The sequence below is a fragment of the Phytophthora ramorum genome (genome assembly GCF_020800215.1).
Source record: "Phytophthora ramorum isolate Pr-102 chromosome Unknown Phyram_PR-102_s0009, whole genome shotgun sequence".
Lineage (NCBI taxonomy): Eukaryota > Oomycota > Peronosporomycetes > Peronosporales > Peronosporaceae > Phytophthora > Phytophthora ramorum.
In genome coordinates, this window is record NW_027150655.1 from 1,164,112 (window position 1) to 1,174,420 (window position 10,309).

The 10,309-nt window shown below is 52.8% G+C and overlaps 1 protein-coding gene across 1 annotated transcript; it reads left to right on the forward strand.

The window, feature by feature from the left end:
- Positions 1–7,053: 7,053 nt before the first annotated feature.
- On the forward strand, positions 7,054–8,582 carry KRP23_10051 (Dynein axonemal assembly factor 11; the record flags this gene model as incomplete). The annotated part of the gene is made up of 2 exons (XM_067895686.1): positions 7,054–8,292; positions 8,361–8,582. The coding sequence occupies 2 exons, from the start codon at positions 7,054–7,056 to the stop codon at positions 8,580–8,582; spliced, it is 1,461 nt and encodes a 486-aa protein (XP_067741880.1).
- Between the last annotated feature and the right edge of the window lie 1,727 nt (positions 8,583–10,309).

A 10,309-nucleotide genomic window follows, 5' to 3' on the forward strand; every position in this document is an offset into this window, starting at 1 on the left:
TGTAGCTCCCTAGAAAGCGGGATGGTCTCCGGACCTTCAGCATAGTCCTCCAAGCGGCGCCCTTACTCGCGCAGATGGCCTCCTTGCTGTCGCCGCACGCAAGCCAAGTGCGATGGGATATCCCGAGGTCCTGCGCGACAGTATTGACTCGAATCCTCGCCGCTGTGCTGCGCGCCGGTTTCCGCGATGGAGCGTCGTGCACTTGTCTTGTCGTGGGACAGTACGGTGCGCCTTCCTGTTGGCTGGGTAAGCAGGCTTCAGTGTGGCGATTTGTGGTGATTTGTGGCGATTTGTGGCGATTTGTGGCGATTTGTGGCGATTTGTGGCGATTTGTGGCGATTTGTCTGGACCGTACGCGCATGCACATGCTCGTTGGTCGGGTGAATGGGATACCTACTGTTGGCCCTGATGCAAGCTGTGATACGACCCGTCGATTCGGAATCAGCAATGCCATGATCTCTCTGCGCACTGGGGGACGTGGAGCATTGCCGGAGAGGCGTGAATGACCCCCCGAAAAGGCGAGAGGTAAAGGCGTCCATTTGGAATGCAAAATGGATCCGACAGCTGTGAGATTTGAACTCACGCGGGTTACCCCAATAGATTTCTAGTCTATCGCCTTAACCACTCGGCCAAGCTGTCGTTGAAATGGGACCAAAATCACCACACTCATCACATTCCCCCAAACCAACATCTACCCAACACCCCCAACGGCGCGCCAGACGCCCCTCTCCTCCGCATTGCTCGACGCCCACACCGACGCCCACACCGACGATGACACCGACGCCGACGCACTCTCATGTCTCTGCACACACGCACACTAGTCTACGCCGGGTGACCATGGATGGCACTCTTCTCGTGCTGGCGCCAGCTTCCGTGTCACCGACGGCTTGGTGCAAGTAGCATACAAGCAGAAGCGTGGCCACGGAGCTTGAAGACAAGAAAAGAAGGCAACAAGGTGTGTAGCTGGCTGGCAAAGCGCCAAACCAAGTGACATTTGCCGAGGAGCAAAAAGGCAAGAAGATATCGGAGGAGGGGATCGAACCCTCGATCTTGAGCGTGTTAAGCTCACGTCCTAACCACTAGACGACACCGACACTCGACGGAATCAATCACCCTCACGCCCCACAATTTTCACATACCATTTACGCCGCACACACAACGCGACTGCTCGCTCCACGCGCACCACACACATGCTTGTGCATCACCCTCAGACGCGTACCCTCCACGCATCGAAATGCCTACTCGATCAGCTACAACACAGCCACACGCATACACACTTTCGCCGCCCGGCCGCGCTGCTCCGATGCTCGTGTAGCTGCGTGCTGCCGGTTCTTCCTGCCGCTAGCCTGCCACCAGCCTGCCTCCTAACCTCTTTGCCATGCTCGGTCGGACACGCATTCGTTTGCGCTATTTACTTGAAACACTTAAGACGCTCTGGCGCATGCAATGCATGCCGGCAAGATTTCGCCAAAACCACCTCCAATACCTGTAGCTCCCTAGAAAGCGGGATGGTCTCCGGACCTTCAGCATAGTCCTCCAAGCGGCGTCCTTACTCGCGCAGATGGCCTCCTTGCTGTCGCCGCACGCAAGCCAAGTGCGATGGGATATCCCGAGGTCCTGCGCGACAGTAGGAGCCCATGTTTCTGTGTAAAGGAGTGCTGGAAGCGTTCACGATGGGGTATTGCCTCTCGTGACGTGTTGTGATGGATCAAGTAAACGATGCAGACGACAGACGATGTATGATGACGAGAGGGAGGGAGCGAGAGGGGGGGGGGGGTCCAGCGAAGTCCTACAAGATAATGCTCGAGTCATGCGCATGTGACCACCCGCGTGGGTAGGGAGATATCAAATGCTCCACAAGGTTGATATCAAACTGAACGTCGGCGTATTCAATGCTGTTAACAACACGGTCAACGTAGTCCTGGTCCTCCGCCACTTCACCCACCTTCTTATCTAGTAGTCCCAGGTTGTCTAAGCGTTCGACGACGTGGTCAATCTACAGCAAGGTTTGTGTCTTCCCTTGCCCATTGCGTAGTGAGATCGAGATAACAAAGCCTGAAGGAGCTTGCATTTCCGTCCAATTAAAGTGTCCCGGTTTGCTGTCCACCAATTTGGTGTCGGATATAACATTTGTTTTCAAGTATGACATTTGCTCTATTCTTATTGGCTAATTTGACGTGTCGGATACAACAAGTTGCTGGATATGACATTTGCGATACGGTAGATGCAAAAGCGTTACCTCCTTGACTGCGAAGAGGATGTCAATCAGATGACGCGAGATAGTCTCCAAGAGTACAACATTGTACTCGTTCAGAACCATGGTTCTCATCGCGCTGAGAGTGTACAAGCAGCACTCGTTCAGCCACTCTTCCAACGAGGCCTTAATTTCGGTCGTGACCTTTGTGGCTCGCACGTCTCCGCGAGGAAGACCCTCGGCAAGGCCGCTGCTCACGAGGTGCTCGGCAGTCTGCCGAGGGAAGCCGTTGTGGCGATCCACCGCGCGCCAGTCGTCTCCGGAGCGGTATGCGTTACACCTTAATCGGGCATGTGGTCAATTCGGAAGCGCTGCAAAACCCCCACAAATCGCCACACTGAAGCCTGCTTACCCAGCCAACAGGAAGGCGCACCGTACTGTCCCACGACAAGACAAGTGCACGACGCTCCATCACGGAAACCGGCGCGCAGCACAGCGGCGAGGATTCGAGTCAATACTGTCGCGCAGGACCTCGGGATATCCCATCGCACTTGGCTTGCGTGCGGCGACAGCAAGGAGGCCATCTGCGCGAGTAAGGACGCCGCTTGGAGGACTATGCTGAAGGTCCGAAGACCATCCCGCTTTCTAGGGAGCTACAGGTATTGGAGGTGGTTTTGGCGAAATCTTGCCGGCATGCATTGCATGCGCCAGAGCGTCTTAAGTGTTTCAAGTAAATAGCGCAAACGAATGCGTGTCCGACCGAGCATGGCAAAGAGGTTAGGAGGCAGGCTGGTGGCAGGCTAGCGGCAGGAAGAACCGGCAGCACGCAGCTACACGAGCATCGGAGCAGCGCGGCCGGGCGGCGAAAGTGTGTATGCGTGTGGCTGTGTTGTAGCTGATCGAGTAGGCATTTCGATGCGTGGAGGGTACGCGTCTGAGGGTGATGCACAAGCATGTGTGTGGTGCGCGTGGAGCGAGCAGTCGCGTTGTGTGTGCGGCGTAAATGGTATGTGAAAATTGTGGGGCGTGAGGGTGATTGATTCCGTCGAGTGTCGGTGTCGTCTAGTGGTTAGGACGTGAGCTTAACACGCTCAAGATCGAGGGTTCGATCCCCTCCTCCGATATCTTCTTGCCTTTTTGCTCCTCGGCAAATGTCACTTGGTTTGGCGCTTTGCCAGCCAGCTACACACCTTGTTGCCTTCTTTTCTTGTCTTCAAGCTCCGTGGCCACGCTTCTGCTTGTATGCTACTTGCACCAAGCCGTCGGTGACACGGAAGCTGGCGCCAGCACGAGAAGAGTGCCATCCATGGTCACCCGGCGTAGACTAGTGTGCGTGTGTGCAGAGACATGAGAGTGCGTCGGCGTCGGTGTCATCGTCGGTGTGGGCGTCGGTGTGGGCGTCGAGCAATGCGGAGGAGAGGGGCGTCTGGCGCGCCGTTGGGGGTGTTGGGTAGATGTTGGTTTGGGGGAATGTGATGAGTGTGGTGATTTTGGTCCCATTTCAACGACAGCTTGGCCGAGTGGTTAAGGCGATAGACTAGAAATCTATTGGGGTAACCCGCGTGAGTTCAAATCTCACAGCTGTCGGATCCATTTTGCATTCCAAATGGACGCCTTTACCTCTCGCCTTTTCGGGGGGTCATTCACGCCTCTCCGGCAATGCTCCACGTCCCCCAGTGCGCAGAGAGATCATGGCATTGCTGATTCCGAATCGACGGATCGTATCACAGCTTGCATCAGGGCCAACAGTAAGTATCCGATTCACCCGACCAACGAGCATGTGCATGCGCGTACGGTCCAGACAAATCGCCACAAATCGCCACAAATCGCCACAAATCGCCACAAATCGCCACAAATCGCCACAAATCGCCACAAATCGCCACACTGAAGCCTGCTTACCCAGCCAACAGGAAGGCGCACCGTACTGTCCCACGACAAGACCTCCACCGAGTCCAGCTCGACCCCGGCCTCCATTGTGTCCGACTCGCCTCCCACTTCAGCACCGTGGTGTCCATCGTCGGTGCCTTCGACATGCAGCATGGACGCCTTCTCTTCGGTGACCAGGCCCCCTCCTCCCAATCGAGCAACTCATCGTTAGCTCTCACTTTTGCACAAATTGAGAGTACAACAAGAGAAGTCACCGTGCAAGATGTACGGGATGCATGCGTGTCGTCCAAAACGCAGCGCGCATATCGAGGGAGCTTGGCAGTTATATCTCGGTGGATCCGATCAACTAAAGGCGACGAAGAATCGACGTATTTTACAGGCACAGGTCACCTCGACCTCACGCACTTTTCTTCGGGAGATTTTGAGACTTTCCTGTTAGAGAAGAGGAAACGTGTCAGTGTGGGGAGACTAAGTGGGTATCGCAGCGCAATAAAGGATCTTTATCGACGTCGAGAAATTCCACTTCCTGCAGCTTACGAGAAGGGAATGGCTACATTCTTTTCAGGGTTCAGACGCATGGAGGCTTCAAAGCTTCAGTCGGGGTCACCAAAGGAGTCCGGATACCGTTTTTGTTGTATCGAGGGCTGTGCCGCGCCACACTAGCTCAACAGGATGGCGGCTTTGCCCACATGTTTCTCATAGCCCAATGGAACTTGATGAACCGATCGGAGTACTATGCATCGAAAGCATGAGCAGCCACGACGATAGTGTTGGGTGCATCATGTACAAGTCGAAGACCAATCAGGAGGGCAGTGGCCCTAAAGACCCCCGTCACATGTATGCAAACCCTCTTAGCCCGGAAACATGCTGGATAACAGCCTTCGCGCTCTATTTAGCATGCAGACCAACACAGTTACCAGGTCCTCTGTTTCCTGGATCAGAGCAGAAAGCTACATTCTCCGCAATCTTGTCGCCGAGCTCAAGCACCAGACGCATTATGGAACGCATTCAATTCGGAAAGGTGTTGCGATTTTCGCTTGCAGTGGTTCTACTGATGGACCGTCCATCGCTAGCGTTGCTTACGTGTAGGATGGTCGCTCGGAGGCGTCCAAGATCGCTACATCAGATACAAAGCTGCGGGAGATCAGTTTTTGTTGCAGGGCTCCCTCTAAACCGTCCAGCATTTGCCATGCTGCCGCCGCACTTCAAATCCTACGAGAGCTCTGCTCTATGCTCCTGTGTTCGAGAGATGCATCCATCACAACACGAAGTCAGCGGGCTTAGTGATATTCTTAAGTTGTGCACAGCATCTTTGGTACAGCATTCGGTGTTTCTTCGTGAGGCACTACCGCAATCGCACCCACTGCTATCTACTGCTCTGTTTCGGAACAAAGCAATGCTGGCTGGGATTTCGGGAGCTTTGGCCGCTGGTGATGAAACGTGGATGACCCCCACCGGAATTACACCACATATGGAACTGTACAAGCAGCTTCAAGATGTCCAGCGATCTATTGACAATCTACCACCAGTTCTTATTGATGACATGAGTGAACTAATAGAGAGCAAGGGGGTTACAGCAGGCAATATCACTCGAGATGTCTTAGAAAGAACTATGGAAAGCGCACTGGAATGCGCCGATCTTGCTCATGCTCAAGCAGAGGCAACACAACTATCATCACCAGAATCATGTTCGAGTATGGCGCATTGTTACAACAAACGGCAAATTCCACGTGCTTCCAGAGACGTTTGAGTTCCCCAAGATAGGGGTGTTTGGAACGTGGCAGTTGTGGTGGTTTGGCGACAGGACAAAAGGCTACCCACCGTTGAAGCGAAGTCCGCACGCATTATCTTCCTCGTGAGCGAATGCGAAAAACATTTTCGGACTGGACAAACCTAATAAAACGTATTGCTGAATCAGCAGCAGAGGTAGGCTACGAAACTGGATTAGACATGACTGAACAGCAGGCACAAAACAATATTTAGGATAGGGATGGAGAACTTGCCTCTCCTAGCTTCGACTCGCAAGCGCCGAGTATCCGAACTGTCCCTCAGAGCTACGCTCCGCCTTGCTCGTCAAGCATCTTCTAAGCGCTCTCGAAGTCCACCGTGACTGGAGAAAAGTTCGTATGGCTCCACCAATAGTAAAAGAGACTTCGTTGCCCGCAAGAATTCCTACGTTTTTCCTAGATAAGTGAATATACAGCTCGCACAAAGTCGAGGAAAAAACCAAGGAGTGAATACTGGCAGCAAAGTTTGGAGTTTTCAAGACGGTTGGTGTCGCGACGGATGTATTTGAAGACAGGTTTAATGATTTGATCCTGGAGGTGGGTCATCAAGTGCAGTTGCTGCACAACATTGTATGTACTGGTATCCAGAACATGTTTCTTGTATACACGTCGACCACTGCTGTTATACGGGGTCGTTCACAGTTTCGCCGAAAATCGCGCTTCCTGGACACACTGAACGTGAGGACCAAAGATTGCCAACCCTAGACCGACCCTTGAAAATACCCAGAGACGTGAATCGAGCTCCACCACCCTCCATAAAAGACCCTGGTCTTGTGATTTACCTAATCGACGTGCCCCGAGCATCAGGTTGATGGAGAAGGAGCGTCAACGCTCGTTCGTCTTCGCCGGCTTGAGTGATCGTGGTAAGATTTTGACCTAAAGGTTAAATAGTAACATAGTGCGAAGACAGCAAACTTGCATTTCATGCCCAATTTTAACCATTGTCGATGTGGACACTTCCAAACGGAACGCCAAATTTGATCCTTTTGTTTGTCCCCCAAACAATTGTTGGCGAAATCTACCTCATGTTTATTTGAAACGTTTTAGCGTTTAAAAGCGCTAAAACGTTTCAAATAAACAGTTAAAAAAATTTCTGCGAAATAAAGTACAATAGCAGTTAGCCGAATATTCGACACAAGCATTTCTTCGAAACGACGCCAAAGATACATTTCCCTAGAGTTCATCATGCCTCGCATTACGGTGGAGCTTCTGCGCAAGAGGGCAGAGCACAATGAAGGCATTATCTCCAGCCTCGAGGAGATTTCGCTGCACCAAGAGGAGCTGGAGAAGGTCGAGGTGATCGGTACTTTGTGTCGCAAGCTGCGGATTCTGTACCTGCAAAACAACATCATCGAAAAGATAGAGGACTTGACGCACATGAAGGAGCTGCGGTACCTCAACTTGGCGCTCAACAACGTCAGCAAGATCGAGGGCTTGCACAGCTGCGAGTTCCTCAATAAGCTGGACCTCACTGTCAACTTCGTGGACTTTGACACTCTGGAAGACAGCGTCGACCATCTCAAGTCTCTACACCACCTCCGAGAGCTCTACATGCTCGGCAATCCCTGCCAGTCCGACTGGGAAACGGGCTTCAGGCAGTACGTCATCGCCTCGCTGCCTCAGCTGGAGATCTTGGATGGCAAAGAAATCCAGCGCAGCGACCGGATCAAGGCACTCCAGGTGTTTCGAGAGAGGCAGCAGTACGTTCGGAGAGAAGCCAAGAAGGTTTTAGCCAAGAAGGAGCTCGATCGAGAGAGCCCTGCAACAGATGAAGCGGTGATTGAAGTGGTGGGCGGACAAGCGACTGACATTTCAGAGGCTCAGGCAGCAGAGAAGGTGGGGAAGAAGTCTGTGATGGCGTCGACGGAGAAGGTGCCATATACGCCGCACACTCGTCGCGAGATGTACCTGGAGATGGCGGAGCAGAAGGAGGAAGAAGAGGCTCGGCGACGCGAAAACCAACCGAAAGAACGGAACACCGAGGTTGAGCACGAGGAGACACTGCGGAAGGCTCGAATGAAAGAAGAGCGGGCGGACGGGTCCATTCGGCAGTGCAATGAAGGCAAGTGGGAGTTCCGTCTGACTGACGAAATTCTCGACATTGTTTTGGAAGTAGATCTGCCTCGATTCCTTGACACGTCGCTCGTGGATGTGGATGTTCATCCTTCGTACGTCTCCATCGTGGCCAAGAACAAGGTTCTGCGTCTCAAGTTCCCTGAACTGGTTCATTCGGACGCTGGGAAAGCTGAGAGATCGAAGATCACAGGCACTCTTCGCTTGACGCTGCCAAAAGCCCACGTTACCCCGACGCAACAGCTACGTGCGCAACTTTATCGCGAAGAGCAAGAGAAGGACAAAACTGCAAAGAAGAAGCCGTGTACGAAGACAAAGACCACTACACGGCCCTCGAAGATCTCGGACGAGGTAAGACGGATCTATTTGCTTACGACTTATCTACAGCATTCATGTTATTTTTCTACGAATGCCTCCAGCTGCTTCAAGCTGTAAACCATCTTTTGCCAGGCCAACGACATGGCGGCGCTGTCAATATCCGCGGCCTGGTCAAGAAAGACGATGGCGACGACAATAATGCTTCTCATGGGCGGTTGCAGATGACACCGCTAGTTACCAAAACATCTGCGAATCACGCGATAGCAGCAGGCCCAGAAGTTGAGTTGGAGGCGGACGAAGACGCTCCCCCGCTTATTTTCTAAATGAAAACCTGCACGTTTCCTTGACTGAAAAAACATGGCCACGAATGCCTCAGTATGGATGCTGCTTTATTTTTGCATGCCGTCTCAAGCGAGTTAAACGGACTTCAAATAGTTCAACGGCTTGGAAAAGTCCAACCAACAACTGCCAGTTGAGAATTTGCCGGAGACACCACTGCGTAGTCAACATCAAAGCCATGAACAGATCGGACCACTGTAACTCACGTGGGAAGTCGAAGCCACCCCTATCACCGCAGTCGCTGGCCTCGCAGAACTATGCGTGTCTGGGCGGAATCACACCGCTGTTGGTGCACCAACTCACAGACACAGAGTCGGTAGGGTGGGTGACCGAAATGACCTTCATCAGAGCCGACACGCCGAGTCAGTTGCGTCAACGGTTTATCCAGATCCAAGTCGTCGATCAGAGGTTCAAGGAGCCATCCTGGATGCATCCCAACATTGGCGGCGAGGCTCAGTATGTTCAAGGGCGAGCTGACGAGATCGCAGCTATTCACGAAGAGCTCGACGCACACGAGAAAGAAAACAAACTGGGAGAGTGGACAGCCACATCTATCGGTGGCAATGACATTATGTCCAGTGTGTTATTCTCCACGGGGCAAACCATCGCAAAAGCCGGGAAATTGGCACCCGTGACCCAGTTGCTCGTCGCTATTGTGATTTACTGTCTTCGCTGGGTGTTCGAAGAGGTCATGAGTGCTGTGCCACTGAATGGAGGCTGCTACACTGCGATATTGAACTCGGGGCCGAAGAAAGTGGCGGCCATCGCTGCAGTTTTCAGCATTTTGTCGTATCTGGCAACGGGAGTGGTGAATGGAGTATCGGCCATGAACTACGTGAACGAGTCTCTGTTTGAGCTGCCCGTGATGATCTGCTCCATTGGACTGTTGGCCATGTTCGCGCTTCTGTGTCTAATGGGCATCGCGGAGAGTGCTTTCGTGGCACTGATCCTCTTTTTGTTCCACATGTTCACGCTCACCCTGCTAGCAATTTTTAGCATTGTGTACATCGTGCAGCACCCCTCTGTCTTCATGGACAACATGAACACATCGCTCCCTGATGTGACGATGTTTGGGAATGCTGTACAAGGTGGTACTGTCTGCTCGGCCCTGTTTCTAGGCTACGGAACCGCAATGTTGAGTGTGACGGGGTTCGAGAGCTCTTCGCAGTACGTGGAGGAACAAGCCGCCGGTATGTTCCCGAAAACCCTGCGCAACATGTGGGTCTTGTCCAGCACTTTCAACGTCATGTACTCATTGCTGGCGCTGGCAGTTGTGCCGCTTGACACGATCATCTCGAACCAGTCGACGCTGCTGTCGTACATGGGAAGGTTGAGTGGCGGTCGGTGGCTGGAGATTCTCGTAGCAATCGACGCGTTTGGCGTGTTGGCTGGCGCGGTTTTGACGGCCTATGTTGGAATTGTTGGTTTATTCCAGCGGTTGGCCATTGACCGTGTACTTCCTGGCTTCTTGCTCAAACAGAACTCGTGTCGTGGAACGAACCACTTTATTATTTTAGCCTTCTTCATCGTGTCTGCGAGCCTCGTGTTGATCTTGGATGCTGAAGTGACGGTGTTGTCTGGTGTCTTCGCGCTCGCTTTCTTGTGCGTGCTGCTGTCGTTCACGAGTGCCTGTTTGTTACTCAAGATTTATCGCGAGGAAATCCCGCGCAAAAGAACAACATCGTGGACCAACGCTTGCTTCTGCCTGGGT